Source organism: Frankliniella occidentalis, unplaced genomic scaffold (genome assembly GCF_000697945.3).
Source record: "Frankliniella occidentalis isolate FOCC.00 unplaced genomic scaffold, Focc_3.1 Scaffold49, whole genome shotgun sequence".
NCBI lineage: Eukaryota > Metazoa > Arthropoda > Insecta > Thysanoptera > Thripidae > Frankliniella > Frankliniella occidentalis.
The window spans coordinates 1,296,763-1,309,750 of record NW_026267179.1 but is presented as its reverse complement, the minus strand read 5'-3'; the positions used below and the strand labels follow the sequence as shown (position 1 = coordinate 1,309,750).

At 40.0% G+C, this 12,988-nt stretch overlaps 2 protein-coding genes across 2 annotated transcripts; both read right to left on the bottom strand.

Annotated features, from left to right (window-relative positions):
* Positions 1 to 862: 862 nt before the first annotated feature.
* Positions 863 to 3,131, bottom strand: LOC113209583 (death-associated protein 1). Its single transcript, XM_026427185.2, has 3 exons — positions 2,934 to 3,131; positions 2,187 to 2,301; positions 863 to 2,080 (listed from the first exon to the last, which is right to left on the bottom strand). The coding sequence occupies exons 1-3, from the start codon at positions 2,980 to 2,982 to the stop codon at positions 1,924 to 1,926; spliced, it is 321 nt and encodes a 106-aa protein (XP_026282970.1). The 5' UTR covers positions 2,983 to 3,131; the 3' UTR covers positions 863 to 1,923.
* A 188-nt stretch (positions 3,132 to 3,319) lies between these two features.
* LOC113209572 (rapamycin-insensitive companion of mTOR) lies at positions 3,320 to 12,946 on the bottom strand. The gene is made up of 23 exons (XM_026427172.2): positions 12,815 to 12,946; positions 12,678 to 12,725; positions 12,102 to 12,264; positions 11,862 to 11,993; positions 11,585 to 11,775; positions 11,271 to 11,502; positions 11,019 to 11,187; positions 10,749 to 10,927; positions 10,522 to 10,652; positions 10,061 to 10,438; positions 8,803 to 9,713; positions 8,545 to 8,714; positions 8,265 to 8,472; positions 7,945 to 8,188; positions 7,628 to 7,855; positions 7,186 to 7,507; positions 6,928 to 7,076; positions 6,553 to 6,847; positions 6,162 to 6,466; positions 5,697 to 6,050; positions 5,346 to 5,586; positions 5,110 to 5,248; positions 3,320 to 5,022 (listed from the first exon to the last, which is right to left on the bottom strand). The coding sequence occupies exons 1-23, from the start codon at positions 12,873 to 12,875 to the stop codon at positions 4,249 to 4,251; spliced, it is 6,024 nt and encodes a 2,007-aa protein (XP_026282957.1). The 5' UTR covers positions 12,876 to 12,946; the 3' UTR covers positions 3,320 to 4,248.
* Positions 12,947 to 12,988: the final 42 nt, after the last annotated feature.

Here is a 12,988-nt window from a genome sequence, read left to right as displayed (position 1 = left end):
GCGTCCCGAGCCGCACGCGCCAAACGCCACCAGTGAAAGTGATTCCCCTGCCCTCCCCTCCCTCCCTGGTCCGCCTCACAAACAAGCCGGCCGCTACCGATGAGTCTGTCGTGCGGTGCGGAGCCGAGAGCCCCACCCGGCCGTGTCGCAGCGCCGCCGTGTCGCAACACACAGACACGCACGCACTCACACGTTGCGCAAGTCGCGCGCACGGCGACACTCCCGCCCCGGCCCGCCCCGCCGGCCCGGGGGGACTTCCCCGCGCGGTGTAAGTGCACCTGCATCAACCTGGAGAGTCTTCGTGATGAGTGACCGATGGGGGGGCTGTATAGCCATCTCCCTCGCACCGCCGACGGCTCGATACCGATACCCATCACTAGGCGCGTGGTGGAGTCACCCTCCGCTCAGCCTCAGAGTTACTTTCCCTCCCTGGCCGGGCCCCGGGCCGAGCCGTCCAGCCCAGGTCGCGCCACAGGCCCCACGGCCAGGGCCCGCCAGGGCCCCGTGCTGCCATCTTCAGGAATGTACTTTCACTACCAGACCAACACCGGCCAGCGAGCCAGCCTCTGGCCGCAAGTGCCGTCCATTCTCAGGATTTACAGGTGGTCCCACAGCAGGGAGAGGCGGTCAGAAATGCCCCCCTCCCCCTCACCAGGACTACCAGGACGCACAAGGTCCCTATCACGGAAGACACACTGTGTCCTCCGTGGTCCCTATGAGATGAGGGAATGACGACCCTAGGAAGCCTCCCCCCCCACCTCTCCTACCCGATGGTCGATGGAGCTTTAGCACTGGCAGGCCTCGCTAACAATTCAAACAAAAAGCACAAGGGAAAGTAAGGAAATGGAGTTTAATCGCCCAATAAATTTGCAACAGTTTTTATTTGAACCAGTGTGCATAACACAAAAAAATGTATTCACCAGGTAACAAAGAAAACAATTTTCACCGGTTCATGGCAAATAACACACAAATTGTTATTGCCAAGTAGGGATATATTCATTGCTCTCTTATCAGACACAGAACAAACAGAGCAAGTGCCCCCAAAATAACCCAAATATTTTAGAAATGGCAATGTAAATCCAAGTAATAATTCCTGATTTTCATTCATGAGAACAAGAATGATATTAACAGATCTGTGTAATTATATTTGAGCCCTTCTATTCCAATTATGCATGATTAACTAATAAAATACACTTTTAAAAAGGTACTCTTAAAAATTTTCAATTTGAATGCTTACATACATTCCAACAACATAAGTATCTCAGTCCACATCGGAATGTGAATTTCAACTAAGTAATAAACATGGAAAGCACAAACACAACCACATTAAAAAAAAATCTTTTCTAAGTGAAAACAAAAGGAAACTTAACTCTGAAATATTTTGAAAAATCTAAGCTCTCTCATTCCTACAACACACAAACTGACTACTGACAAACAACAAACCAATAGAAAAAATGGATAACCAGAAATGCTTGACTTACATACCATGAGCAGTTATAAGATACGTACTTGTACTTCGTGAGTATGTTGATAGCCATTGAGAAACATAAATGCAATTACAGGAATTCACAACTTTAAACAACATAAAGCATTGCAATTTTATCAGCCTCTCATTGTACATCAAGCAACTTTATTCAGATGCTTGGTCTTTTAATAGAAAAACAAGCTAGTTTTTTTGTTACATCACATCACAGAACTTAATTAAGCTCTATAAAAATATGTAGCAAAGTTCCAGATTTTGTGAATGGCAAGTGTCATTAACCTTTTTTTGGGGAAACAATTTTTAATTTTAATTATTTTTATGGGTTATTTATAAGATGTCTGTGTTAATAGTGAAAGAAAGCCGCCTTGAGCAAATATGGCTACAATTTTTACACAAACAATTCGGTTGACTGTACGCTTGCTGACAAGAGATGTAACATTCTACTTCCTGGGCTGCTGAATGTGGTTTGCCTTGTCATGAGTAGGGCGAGCATCATGAGTAGGCTGAGGTTTGTTATGGAAATGCTGAACTGCCTCAGTTGGGAAGTCTGCGTTTCCTCTAACCGGTGCTCCTGATACCAAAGTAGTCTTAGGAGGGCTGAAATAACAATAAATTTAGTTTAAAAGGTATCAGCAGAACAAATTTAATGTATGTTCATTGGCGTTTTCAGATGAAAACTGAAATAAAAATTTATTGAACAAACCTAGTTGAAGCAGTCAGAGAATTGATGTGGTCATCACCTTCCTCTGCATTAACATCCTTCTCTGGCTTTTCCTTAGTAGACTTGTGTTGGGTAATACGCATACCACCTGCTTTAACTGTAAGTAAAAACAGGAGATAAAAAAAGTTGAGCTGACTTATTTTGCAAGCCAAGCAATAAAGCATGATACCATTTATAGCTGATTGTGCGCCAGTGCATGGCAACAAGAAATATAGGCTATTATAGGTAAACGATTTGATTACAGAAGAGAAAATTAAGAATACAGGTAAAATTTGCAAAAGCTGCATTACATCTGCTCAAAGAGCTTAACTAGCTAAGGAGAAGCCGTAAAAACATTATTTTTATGTGCCCGATACCACTGCTAAGCTAACATCGGGTTTTAAATGAGAAAGGCTCAGAATCTGTCAAGCATATAGGAGTAGCAGTTGAAAATATCACAGAGTGTGTTTGTTAGAAATTTTGATGAAAGACAAAGAAAGATAAGGAAAAGTTGGCTGTGAGGGGGCAAATATCAAGTCACACAAGTAACAATTGATTTTTTAAAAGGTTTATGTGACCATGTTGAATTTTGCAACGATTCCAAATGAGAAAAGCTTACGCAAATGTTATGACCATGAGGGCCAGATATCTGTTCAAAACACCTGACAGATGTTCCGTTCACCGCATGTTGCCTACGTGACAAAAGGGAACAAAGCTATGTTTACCCCTACAAAGTGATCTCTTATTTACCTGCCGGGGGATGACCCGCCTTCAGATTGCTCTCGTCGTTTGAAGACATGGTGATTCTTCTTCAAAAGTACGGTTCACAGCCAATAGACACTTTGTCGAAGACTAAATAAAACTCTTTTGAGCGGAATGTGATCACTGTCGTTCAAGTGCGTGTTACTAGTCGCGTCGCGTCGTCGCAGTTGCCACCTCCTCGCCTCGCCTCGCGACTTGACCGCTACGCCCTCTATTGCTTATCGTGTGAGTTAGGGACCACGCCCCCTCCACCACAGAGATTGAGCGCCGCCAACTTCAAATGCGACTCAGGAGAGAATGTATTTTTAAGGGTTTTTATGGCTCAAGGTTTTGATGTTTGAGCGGAGAGGGATATTAATAATAAAAGCCAAACATCAGGTTATAAAATTAAGAGGGCATTTAATACTGAGTTGATAGCGCAGTAGTACTGTTTCATACAACATAAAAAATGACACAATAGCTAAGCCAGAGGACAGCTTACACCAGTACTAAACAGTGAATCAACATTTTTGGACAACAATTTAGTGTTTAAATAAAACAAAGCACAATTTTCACTCATTTTCATTTAGATCTCAATCGTTTGTTTAGACTTTAAGCAAATATCAATGCTTAAAAACGTTGTACAAAACCAACCTTGGATGGTTGGTTTTACTTCCAGTTTAAAAGTACCCATTTTGTTTATTTCTTCTGCACTGAACCATACTTGATCGTTTGATGATTGTTGACAATAAATAAATAAGTTTTGATAGAATTTTTTACAAGACGGGCTGCCCTAACTTAACCAGTTCATGCACTTATTAGTGCAAAATCTTAAAAATCTTGCTTTCTTATACCTAATTCTCTTTATTATTAAAAATAGGAAGAAAGTGAGAATTTCAACAGACTAACTAGCAAATAACAAACTGTACAGCACACAACACATTGTTAAAATACACAAACATTTGGATATGTCATGAACCAAGCAAACTTCACTAAAATAATGCTTTACAGGGCAGAGGGGAAGTTTGATGTAAGTCCACATGCAGCCATTATTATTACTTAGTTCACCATGTTGCTTGCTTACAATTTGGCACATTTTTAAACGACAAATTCAACATCAGTTCTACCCAAAGCTCTCAGGTTGACTTGCTAACACAATAATATAAAATTTTAAAATTTGGCATTGTTATAGCTTTTAGTGCATACATATTTCAAGACAAAATATTTACATTTAATGTTTTTAAAAAGTTTTCCCCAATTTATTGATATAGGTATTAAGATTCAGAAATTCATGGTGTAGGTCAATAGTTAATAGACCTTATAATTAATCACTTGCACTTTCTGAGCTTATAGGTCTAATATCACTACCATCAGTACTTTGAAGACGGCAATTAGTAAGTAGCCTAATTGGGCTACTGGGTTCTTCTGAGTCAGGTACTACTTCACTAACTTTGGTTTCTTTTTCATCTACATTATTCCTTTGCAAACTTTCTGACTCATTTTTCTTTCGTGAAGAAGTGGTACCATCCATTTGTGAAAGTAAACTAAATACGGTCTTCTTGATTGGCTGGGTTGCAACACTTCTCTGGTCATTTGAACTATCAACATCAGATGCAGTTTTATCAACATCGACAGAGTTGTTAAGATGCTTGGAGTCACTAGTGTTAACAGGAGAAGAGTCAAAAGAAGACATAGTTTTACTAGGTAAACTTGTACGGCTAATAGAGGAAGATTGGTCAACTTTCAAAGTTTCAGTATCACTTCCCATTAAAACAGGAGAAGAGGATATTCTATTTATTGCATTAAACTGTTCTTTGACTGCAACCTGTGCACAATTAGGACCAACTCCAGATAGTTTAGGTATACTTCCAGGGGCAACACTGCAAGTGCTGCCTCTTCGCCCTTCACTACCAGACAATTCTTCTAACACCATAGAGAGTGGAGGAGGCATCTGGTTTTCCACAATTTTGACACTTCCAGTCATGATCAGTCCCTCACCAGGTGGGAGAGATACAGAAATACTTCGAGTGTGAGAACTATCTGATCCCAAGCTAGCAACATGCGATAATTTTAAGATGGTAACAGCTTCTTCATAAATCTGCAATAAAATATTATAGCACTTAAAAACTGATTTGAGGTTAAGTATAAAACTCTGAAATAACAACAATGAAGTATGCAAACTAACCTCAGGAAATGAAACATCCAGGAAAATTTCCTGAAGAAAGCGCCTTGCCTGAAGTCGATAGTTGCTAGATGCCAGACTTTCACTTAGATCTGAATATAAACATATGTCATCCAGCATTTGAGGATGTTTCTGCTTTGAGCTGCAATTTAAAAAAAACAACAACAAGAATTTCCTATAGTAGAAATATTTTATGAGAAAAAAGAAACAGTCACAAGAAAATAGAAGTGATATCTTACTGAAGCAAAGATTGCTGGCATGGTTTAATCCAAATTGGATTACTCATACATTCAACATGCCTCATTACTTCTGAGCGAAGAATTGTTTTATTCTTCGTCCCAATTAAAGTATCTTGCACTGATCCAACTGTCTCTGTGCTTGTGGTGCTCTCAAGACTTTCGCCAAATGCACCCCCACTAATAGTTCGCTGCCGAGAAGGACTTTCGTTGCCTTCAGCAGTACCGCAGCTGCTCTCTGTTTCTGTAATTGAGGAAGAGACATATGTATGTATTAGTAATCTTCATTAACAACATAAACAGAATACGAACAATTTTCAAAATAAACTTTTGCTGAGAAGTATTAATTGTTACCTGTCCTTGTCCTGACAGGATAAGAACCTGCGGAAATTTTTCGTTCCCGATGGGTGGATGCAAGGGGCTGCCCCGCCTTCCATGAGCAGGCAAGACAGGAGGATACCTGGTGTAGGTAAGGCCTCACCTCTGTATACGAGTATGTAACCCCTGAGGCACGCTCACGCCGTCGGCGGGCATGGGACCGGCTCTGGGCACTCGGGCCTTTCTGGCTAACGGCACTACGAGCACTACGTCGTGATGCCCTGCCAGTGCCACGATCTCTGTCTAATCCTTTTCCGACTCCCTCCTCACTCTCCACTTCCTCTTCAGATTCAGTGAACAGGTGAACATTCTGCACAAGCTCAGGTCCATCTGCAAAGATATTAAATAAGATTTTAAATTGAAATAAAATGGGTATGAAAGATATATATGAGCAAAAGGGTTGGTATAGGGAAAATAGAGAGATCATGCAGCTATATATACCTGTTTCCTGTGTGCAATCAATTTCACTAGTTGATGCTGATGTACCTCTCTTATTATCTTCCTTTCGAGTTTCTAAATTATCATAATCAACATTAAAAGTCAGAGGAACACTTCCATCAACATTAGCTTTTTCAGAAGTATTTGAAGGGAAAATGGATGACGATGACAGTGGCAATGAAATACCCATGTAACATTGGTTTGAATCTTTGGTAAGATTCGATACACCTGTTTTATTTGGAGAGCTAGTTGCTGTAGGAGTCTCAACAAAAATCTCATCTGTTATTTTGGAATCAAAGTTTGAAAATCTGTGAAAAGAGAAAGGGCACTAAGTTTCCACGGTCACACTAATTATGAGACTACAGATGAAAGATTTATCTGAAAAGCTACTTACGCAGGATGTGTGGATTGCCTGTCCAAACTTCTGACTTTAAGGCGACGCATAGAACTAAGTAAGGATGAAGATTGGCGCTCTCGAGTAAGTGACGAAGATGATAAGCCAGTGAGATCATCCAAGAAATTGTCAGCAGCACCAAATGAATGGTTGAGATTAGATGACAAATTGGGAAGTTGTGGTCTTTGCTGATGTTGAAGAGAACGAAGAGTTGCATAGCCAGCAACATCTTGTTGGCTTAGACGAGAGCTCAGCGCAGAGTGAGTTGGTGATAGATGATCTGATGTTATACTCCCTACAGGATTTTAATTGAGTTATAATTTCCAAAACTGGCGAGTGCACTCAAGAAGAAGGAAATTCTTTAGTATTCAGTACCTTGAAAAGATGTTCTTCTTACACGGTCTTCCTGCTGTAATGTTGTAATGGGAGTGACAAGTGATGTGGGAGCACCACTTAAAGTAGCTGATTTAAGAGTATTCAAAGATGTTGAGCTTGGAATAGGGCTGAGGGTTTGAATCCGATCACTGAAAATACAGAAATTTGGCTTTATCAATGAACTTATAAAAAAATATAATGATTTGAAACAGAAATTTACAGGAAGTTTTGTGAGTTCCAAAAGATAAATGAACATACGTTGTTTGCTTTCCACCAGTTGAATCATATGAACAAACACCACTATCTGAACAGCTATTTGATCTGCTCTTCATATCATCTGTAGATTTTGGAGGATGTACTAAACTAGACACATCTCCACTCATACCAACTGCCTGTGTTTCTGCTCCAACTGTGCCTGTTGAAGATGATGTTAAAAATGAAGAAACAGGAGAGCCTGCAACCCGCTGCAACTGTGGACTTCCAGACTGGCTTTCACTTAGACTACGTTGTTGTTTTCTTGGCCATTCAGGAGGCGCCCTCTGATGAGGCAATGTACGGGCTTTACGGCTGGGTGGGTCTCCTGGAAAAGAAAATTAAAAATAAAATCTAAAAATAATAGAGACTATGGCCAAACATCAGATATGGGTATTAATTTGTTAGGAGACCCAGCTTCTACACTACATCACAATTTAATTATTACCTGGAGATGCTTCGTTCCAAAACTGAACACCATTGTTAGAAAAAGAGTCATCCCACAATGAGCTATCGTCTTCTTCCGTGACAACACTACTTTCAGTTTCAGTCTCATCAGCAAGAAACAGTGTTTGAGTGGTAATGTCCTCTTTGTTTGGTACCAAAGTTGATGAGTGGAGATTTTCATGTATCACTGGCCAGCGTTCATGCCGGTGATGCCTTGTACTCACCCAATCTAATGTGACAGAAGGAATACTTAAAATATGTCCAATACTACACTTATCATTAATTAGCTTAACATTTAATCAACCACATACACCCTACCTAGCATCGATAGGAGATCTGCACCAGGGCCTGTTGTGGCCACTAAACCAATAGAGTAGAATGCTGTTGAACGAATAGAATACACAGGGCAGCTCTGGGCTATGGTAACTATGGACTGAATGACTTCTTCATTTGCAAGCCATTCTAAACCTGATGAGCTTGTTGCTATGTGACCAGCAGCCCACAATGCTGCTTTCAGCTCCAAGATTTCTGTCTCTGAGCTGCATTGTTGATCTTTCACAATCTAAACAGAATGAGCACCAATAGTAATACAAACACACTACGTCCTTAGGAATAGAAGTAAAATTTTAAAACCATACCTTCAGAAGACAATGTACCCTTGAATCATTGAACAGCAGTTTACAGCCTTGCGGCAGTTGGGCTAGTTGACCATAGAGGTGGGGAGGTACAAACACATCTTTTACAACGTGTTTAGCTGAGCTAACACGGCGACTGTAATGACCATCTTCACCCCTTTGATGCAAGGACAAAGCATCATGAATCTCACCCTCCACAAATCGAACATACCTATCAAAAAATATAAGTAAATTATATAAGGAACTGATCTTGGGTACAATATACTTTACTGTCGGTACAAACCTGTAGTTGTACTCAGCAGCCCAATAGTCCATTTGACTTGACAGAAATCCTTTCTGCTGCAGATAAGAGAAGCCACATGGCACAGTAGCCAACCGAATTTCAATGAGCAGCTCTCTCTCTACATCAGAATTGAACTTGGGTTGCAGTTCTGCAAGGGACTGCAGAAATATCTGAAAGTTAAAACAGACAAAATAAGATCCATAAAATTTTTCAATGAAGTATTTCATAGCCTTCAAGACTTTCAAATAAGCCTCTTACATGTTCATCACATGCTTCATCAAGCATGTTGAGGGCAGCAAGGCGCACTGATTTACTTTTATCACTTATTTGATTGATAACAAGTGGTAAACCCCACTCATGAAAATTGGGAACCCTTGCTCGGAGTAGCACCACCAAAAACTGGGTTGCATAGAGGCGTGATGAGTCAGAACCAGACTTCAGTATTGTCTCCAATATCTCCCTAGGCTCTCCAGGAACAGCATAATCAAGACTTGATACAACAAGTTTGATATAACAGTCATGATTTGTGTTTGTGACAAGCCGGTGAATGAGACTTAAAAGTCCAGATGACTCTAAAATACGTAAGCCACTTCTACTTTGACATAAATGACCAATGAATAGAAAATAATCTTGACAAAGAGAGTTGTTCATATGCTGTGGACTAAAGAGACAGTCATGAGCACTTTTGGCAGAGAGTATTTCTTCAATTTGAGAATGGATATCCCCCAACAATTCTCCTGTGAGTCTTGAACCTTCAACTTCTTCGGCTTGCAATAAAGCATCAAAGAGCTCAATTCCAGCTAAGGTATATGTATTGGTTTGCTTCCTGTTGCCACCCAACTCAACACGGCTAAATCGGTTACTAGATGGCTTGTAGAAATGCACAAGTCTTTTCACAAAAGTTCTATGGTTTGAATCCTCAAGCTTCAAAAGTGCATCACTTTTGCCCTTAAGGATGGATCTCACAATCTCCCAGTTCCATGAAAAACCATCTTTGTTTGTCAGGACAAGCGACTCTTTCAATGCTTCTTCAGATTCTTTGGCCAACATCTGTTGGAGTTTTGATTTGGAATACCTTCCTCGACTTGCAATGCTAAGAACACTTTCACTGAAACGCCGGCGACGTCTTGAGCCGCCGGTCTTCACTGCCGTAGCTTTGATTTGATTGCCTGTAAGAAATGCATGAATATGAATAAAGCAATATTCCACAGGATTAATCTATAGGCTTGAATTTTGGGGTACCATGTATTTTTTTGAAGTGTATCTTTAGGTGAATTTCACAGTCAGTTTTTAATTTTGACAAATTTTGGTAGCATATTGCAAGAATTTTACAAATGGTTAAAGCTTGCACTTTGGTAAATTTCAATGAATTTTTCAGTAAATTTTAATCAAACTTTGAGTGAGAAAATTTTCAGAAGCTTATTTCCTCTTGACAAAATTAAGACTATCAACAAAACATACATAGCATACCATGCACTTGCTCAGATTTAAACAAATAGCCTCCAGAAAAGCCTACCTGTTGAGTCCGAAGACTGTGATTCCTCTCGGGCTGCTTTTCTTGCTTCTGAATGAAAGCGACTAGATGAATTTAGAATTTGAGCTAAAAATAAGGATGCTGGTGCTGGTCGGCGTTTCAAAAGCCTGTGCAGCTGATTCATAGCTGCTACAGATGCTTGGGCCTGTTGTTGATTAGCCTTGGTAACAGTTAATGCAGGTTGAACAGACGCCAAAATTTTATTATATGTCTGTTTTGCACAGGATGAATGGTGTGCTGATGCTGGGAGATGATCAAGAGGTGAAGCACCCACAGCGTACCACATAAGGGAGGGCAAGGGTGGAGTGATATTGCAGCATTCAGGTGGTAAAAGTACATGGATCATGTGCAAAAGTTGACCTGCAGATGAAAACAAGGTTAAGAAAGAGGAAAGTAAGGACATCAAGACTGCTGTAGGTGTTAACCAGTTACATAATACTGACCGAGTAGAATAGTTGCCCGAACAGAGAGAAAGGTATCTTCGGCAACAATAACTTCTACAATAGCAGCAAGGAGGCCAGCATCCAGGAAAGCTTGAAGGAGTGCTGATAAGTGGTTTACTACAATGTTAGGCCTGCAAGCACATAGTCATTAAGAGGTAATATTTTAGTACTCAAATTAAAAGTGATCTTTTACCAGTATACACATATACAATAGATACAATACATACCTATACTTAGCAAGGTGAGAGAGAACACTTCTTCCTTCAGCAGCTACAAAACCCTCATTAAGGCGCCAGGAGTCCTGAGGATGGGAGGGATCAACTGCATCGAGGGCAACACTGAGCTCATCTGTCCATTCAGGCAATGGAATACCAAGAAGGTCATATAGCAGATCAAGAACAGCTTTCTGTATGTAAAAAATAAAAATTGAGAAAATCTGAACGAACTTTGAATACAGTTAAGCTTATAGATATAAATATAACAAGGACTCTACTGACCCTGATCTCAAGCTGCTTCAGATAAAGTATATCAACAAGAGCACGTAGGCCAGAATTCCCAGTTGGATTGCAAAAATGTAACAAGCCTGGCCATGATCTTAAAATTGACAAGAGGGCAACATGGCTAGAGTAAAGTCTTAGTTCTCTTTCACGTATTTCTCTTTCACCTCTGTAGAAGAAAAAAAATGTTTGAAGAGTTTCATATTTTGCAATTTACATGACAGAGAAGTAGGGAATAAAAAAACTACATACTTTGCTTTGTCTGAGTTTGCAACTGCCCCTTTGCGAAAATAAAAGTCACAATATGGCTCAGCAAAGCATTGAAGATCTAAACGAGCCGCTGAACGGGTTTCTGGTCTATCAAGTAAATAGAGTAAGCAGCCAACCAGTGACTCAGAAACTCGAGGAAGGCCACATTCAAGAATATTGCGGACCAATGGTGTTATTCCTCCACACTTAATGAATATAAGTGGATTCAGTACACCTAAATTTAATTAAAAAAGTATTACATAAGAGCTTCCACACAAGCAAAAGGCTTTACTTTAGAAAGATATCATAAAACTTACAAATCTCACATAGCACAGCGAGTGAGGCACGCAACATCCGGTCATTTGCTTCTGCAGCTCCATTAGCAAGAGACACTAGGCAACGAAGTAATGAGACAGGGAAATGTGAAGGACTTATGGCAAGAATTCTGCGCATGATACGAATAGCTTGAATTCTTTCCAAATCATTTCGAAGAGCAAGATCAAGGCTCCTGAAAAAACCACAACACGATGGAATAAAAAAAAAATTCGGGGAAATGAAAGCTTTCTAACAAAGCATCAAAAAGTATAGTAATACCTAGCTATTAGACTTGGGATTTGCAGTTGTATCAAAACACGAATGTCATTTTCATCTTGAAGGATGTAGCGGATTGCACGCAAACCAGCAGCTCGGACTTGAGTTCCCTCATGTACCAATGATGTTCTCAAACTAAAAAACATGGACATATTGGATAAGAATTTTTGAAAAACATATCATCTGCTAAAGCGAAACTGCTTCAGCAGTAATAACAGCAAATGGAATCCCTCAACAACTTACCAACAAAGAAGTTCTTCTTTACTGTAGCCTAGTTGAGCATGACTGATGCTTGGTTGACTGACTAGTTTAACAAACGCATTTAAATAGCCTAACCGTTTTCCTTCCACAACTCCATGCCTCTGGCAGACATGGTTAAATATTTCTTGGATATTCTCTTTAGGATCTGAAAAATGACAAAACAAGTTAGAATGAACAAACTCATTAATGTTTAGGTTGACACTCAAAGTAGATCGTTCTCGTTGGTTGGTTCAGCCTTGCTGATACAGTATTTATGACAGAAATGTATCAATTCTTTGTGGAATAAGAGGTATATTTGCAAAAAGAAATTATCATCAGATGAAAAGACTATACAAAAATATTCTCACTATTTGAAGGAAATATGAAAATACAGAGGCAAAGGACTGATGCTAATAGCAGAAGGAAATACAAATCCTTGCACTTTTGCAGGTGTGAAGGCAAGTGACCAGCATACAAAAATAACAATAAAACGTCGAGGATATAGAAAATACAACAACCGGTAGCGAAATCGTGGCTTTTAATTACATAAATCGTGTTTATTGATAGAAGTGCCGTTACCTTTGGACAGGTCCAGTTGGACGTTCTCCTCATCTCCGTCATGGCGACCTGAGAAAGTATGACATGAAACGTGTGGATATATTCTATATTTTCTGAAAAAAAATATGTCCAAATATGACACGTGAAATTGCAATTACCACGGTTAAATCGGCCTGAACGTAGGCTTCTTCCCCGAATCATCCAGCTCGCGATCGCCATTTTCCATTTTACTGAGCGTCTTTTGTTTATTGGTGGCGTTCGTGACAGTTCCCCTGCGTTATTTGCAGTTCGTGGTTAGGTTATGGTTTTTGTTTACGTTTCAGTGCAGCTAG

Bases quoted from the DNA above. Each gene is read 5' to 3' on its own strand.
- LOC113209572 (XM_026427172.2), bottom strand. From the start codon at position 12,875: ATGGCGATCGCGAGCTGGATGATTCGGGGAAGAAGCCTACGTTCAGGC. The intron at 11,776-11,861 runs GTATTACTATAC...TGGTTTTTTCAG, and splicing joins ATCCCAAGTCTAATAGCTAG to GAGCCTTGATCTTGCTCTTC. The intron at 7,856-7,944 runs GTAGGGTGTATG...CTGTCACATTAG, and splicing joins AGATCTCCTATCGATGCTAG to ATTGGGTGAGTACAAGGCAT.
- LOC113209583 (XM_026427185.2), bottom strand. From the start codon at position 2,982: ATGTCTTCAAACGACGAGAGCAATCTGAAGGCGGGTCATCCCCCGGCA. The intron at 2,302-2,933 runs GTAAATAAGAGA...TTTTACTTACAG, and splicing joins GGCGGGTCATCCCCCGGCAG to TTAAAGCAGGTGGTATGCGT. The intron at 2,081-2,186 runs GTTTGTTCAATA...TTGTTATTTCAG, and splicing joins TCTCTGACTGCTTCAACTAG to CCCTCCTAAGACTACTTTGG.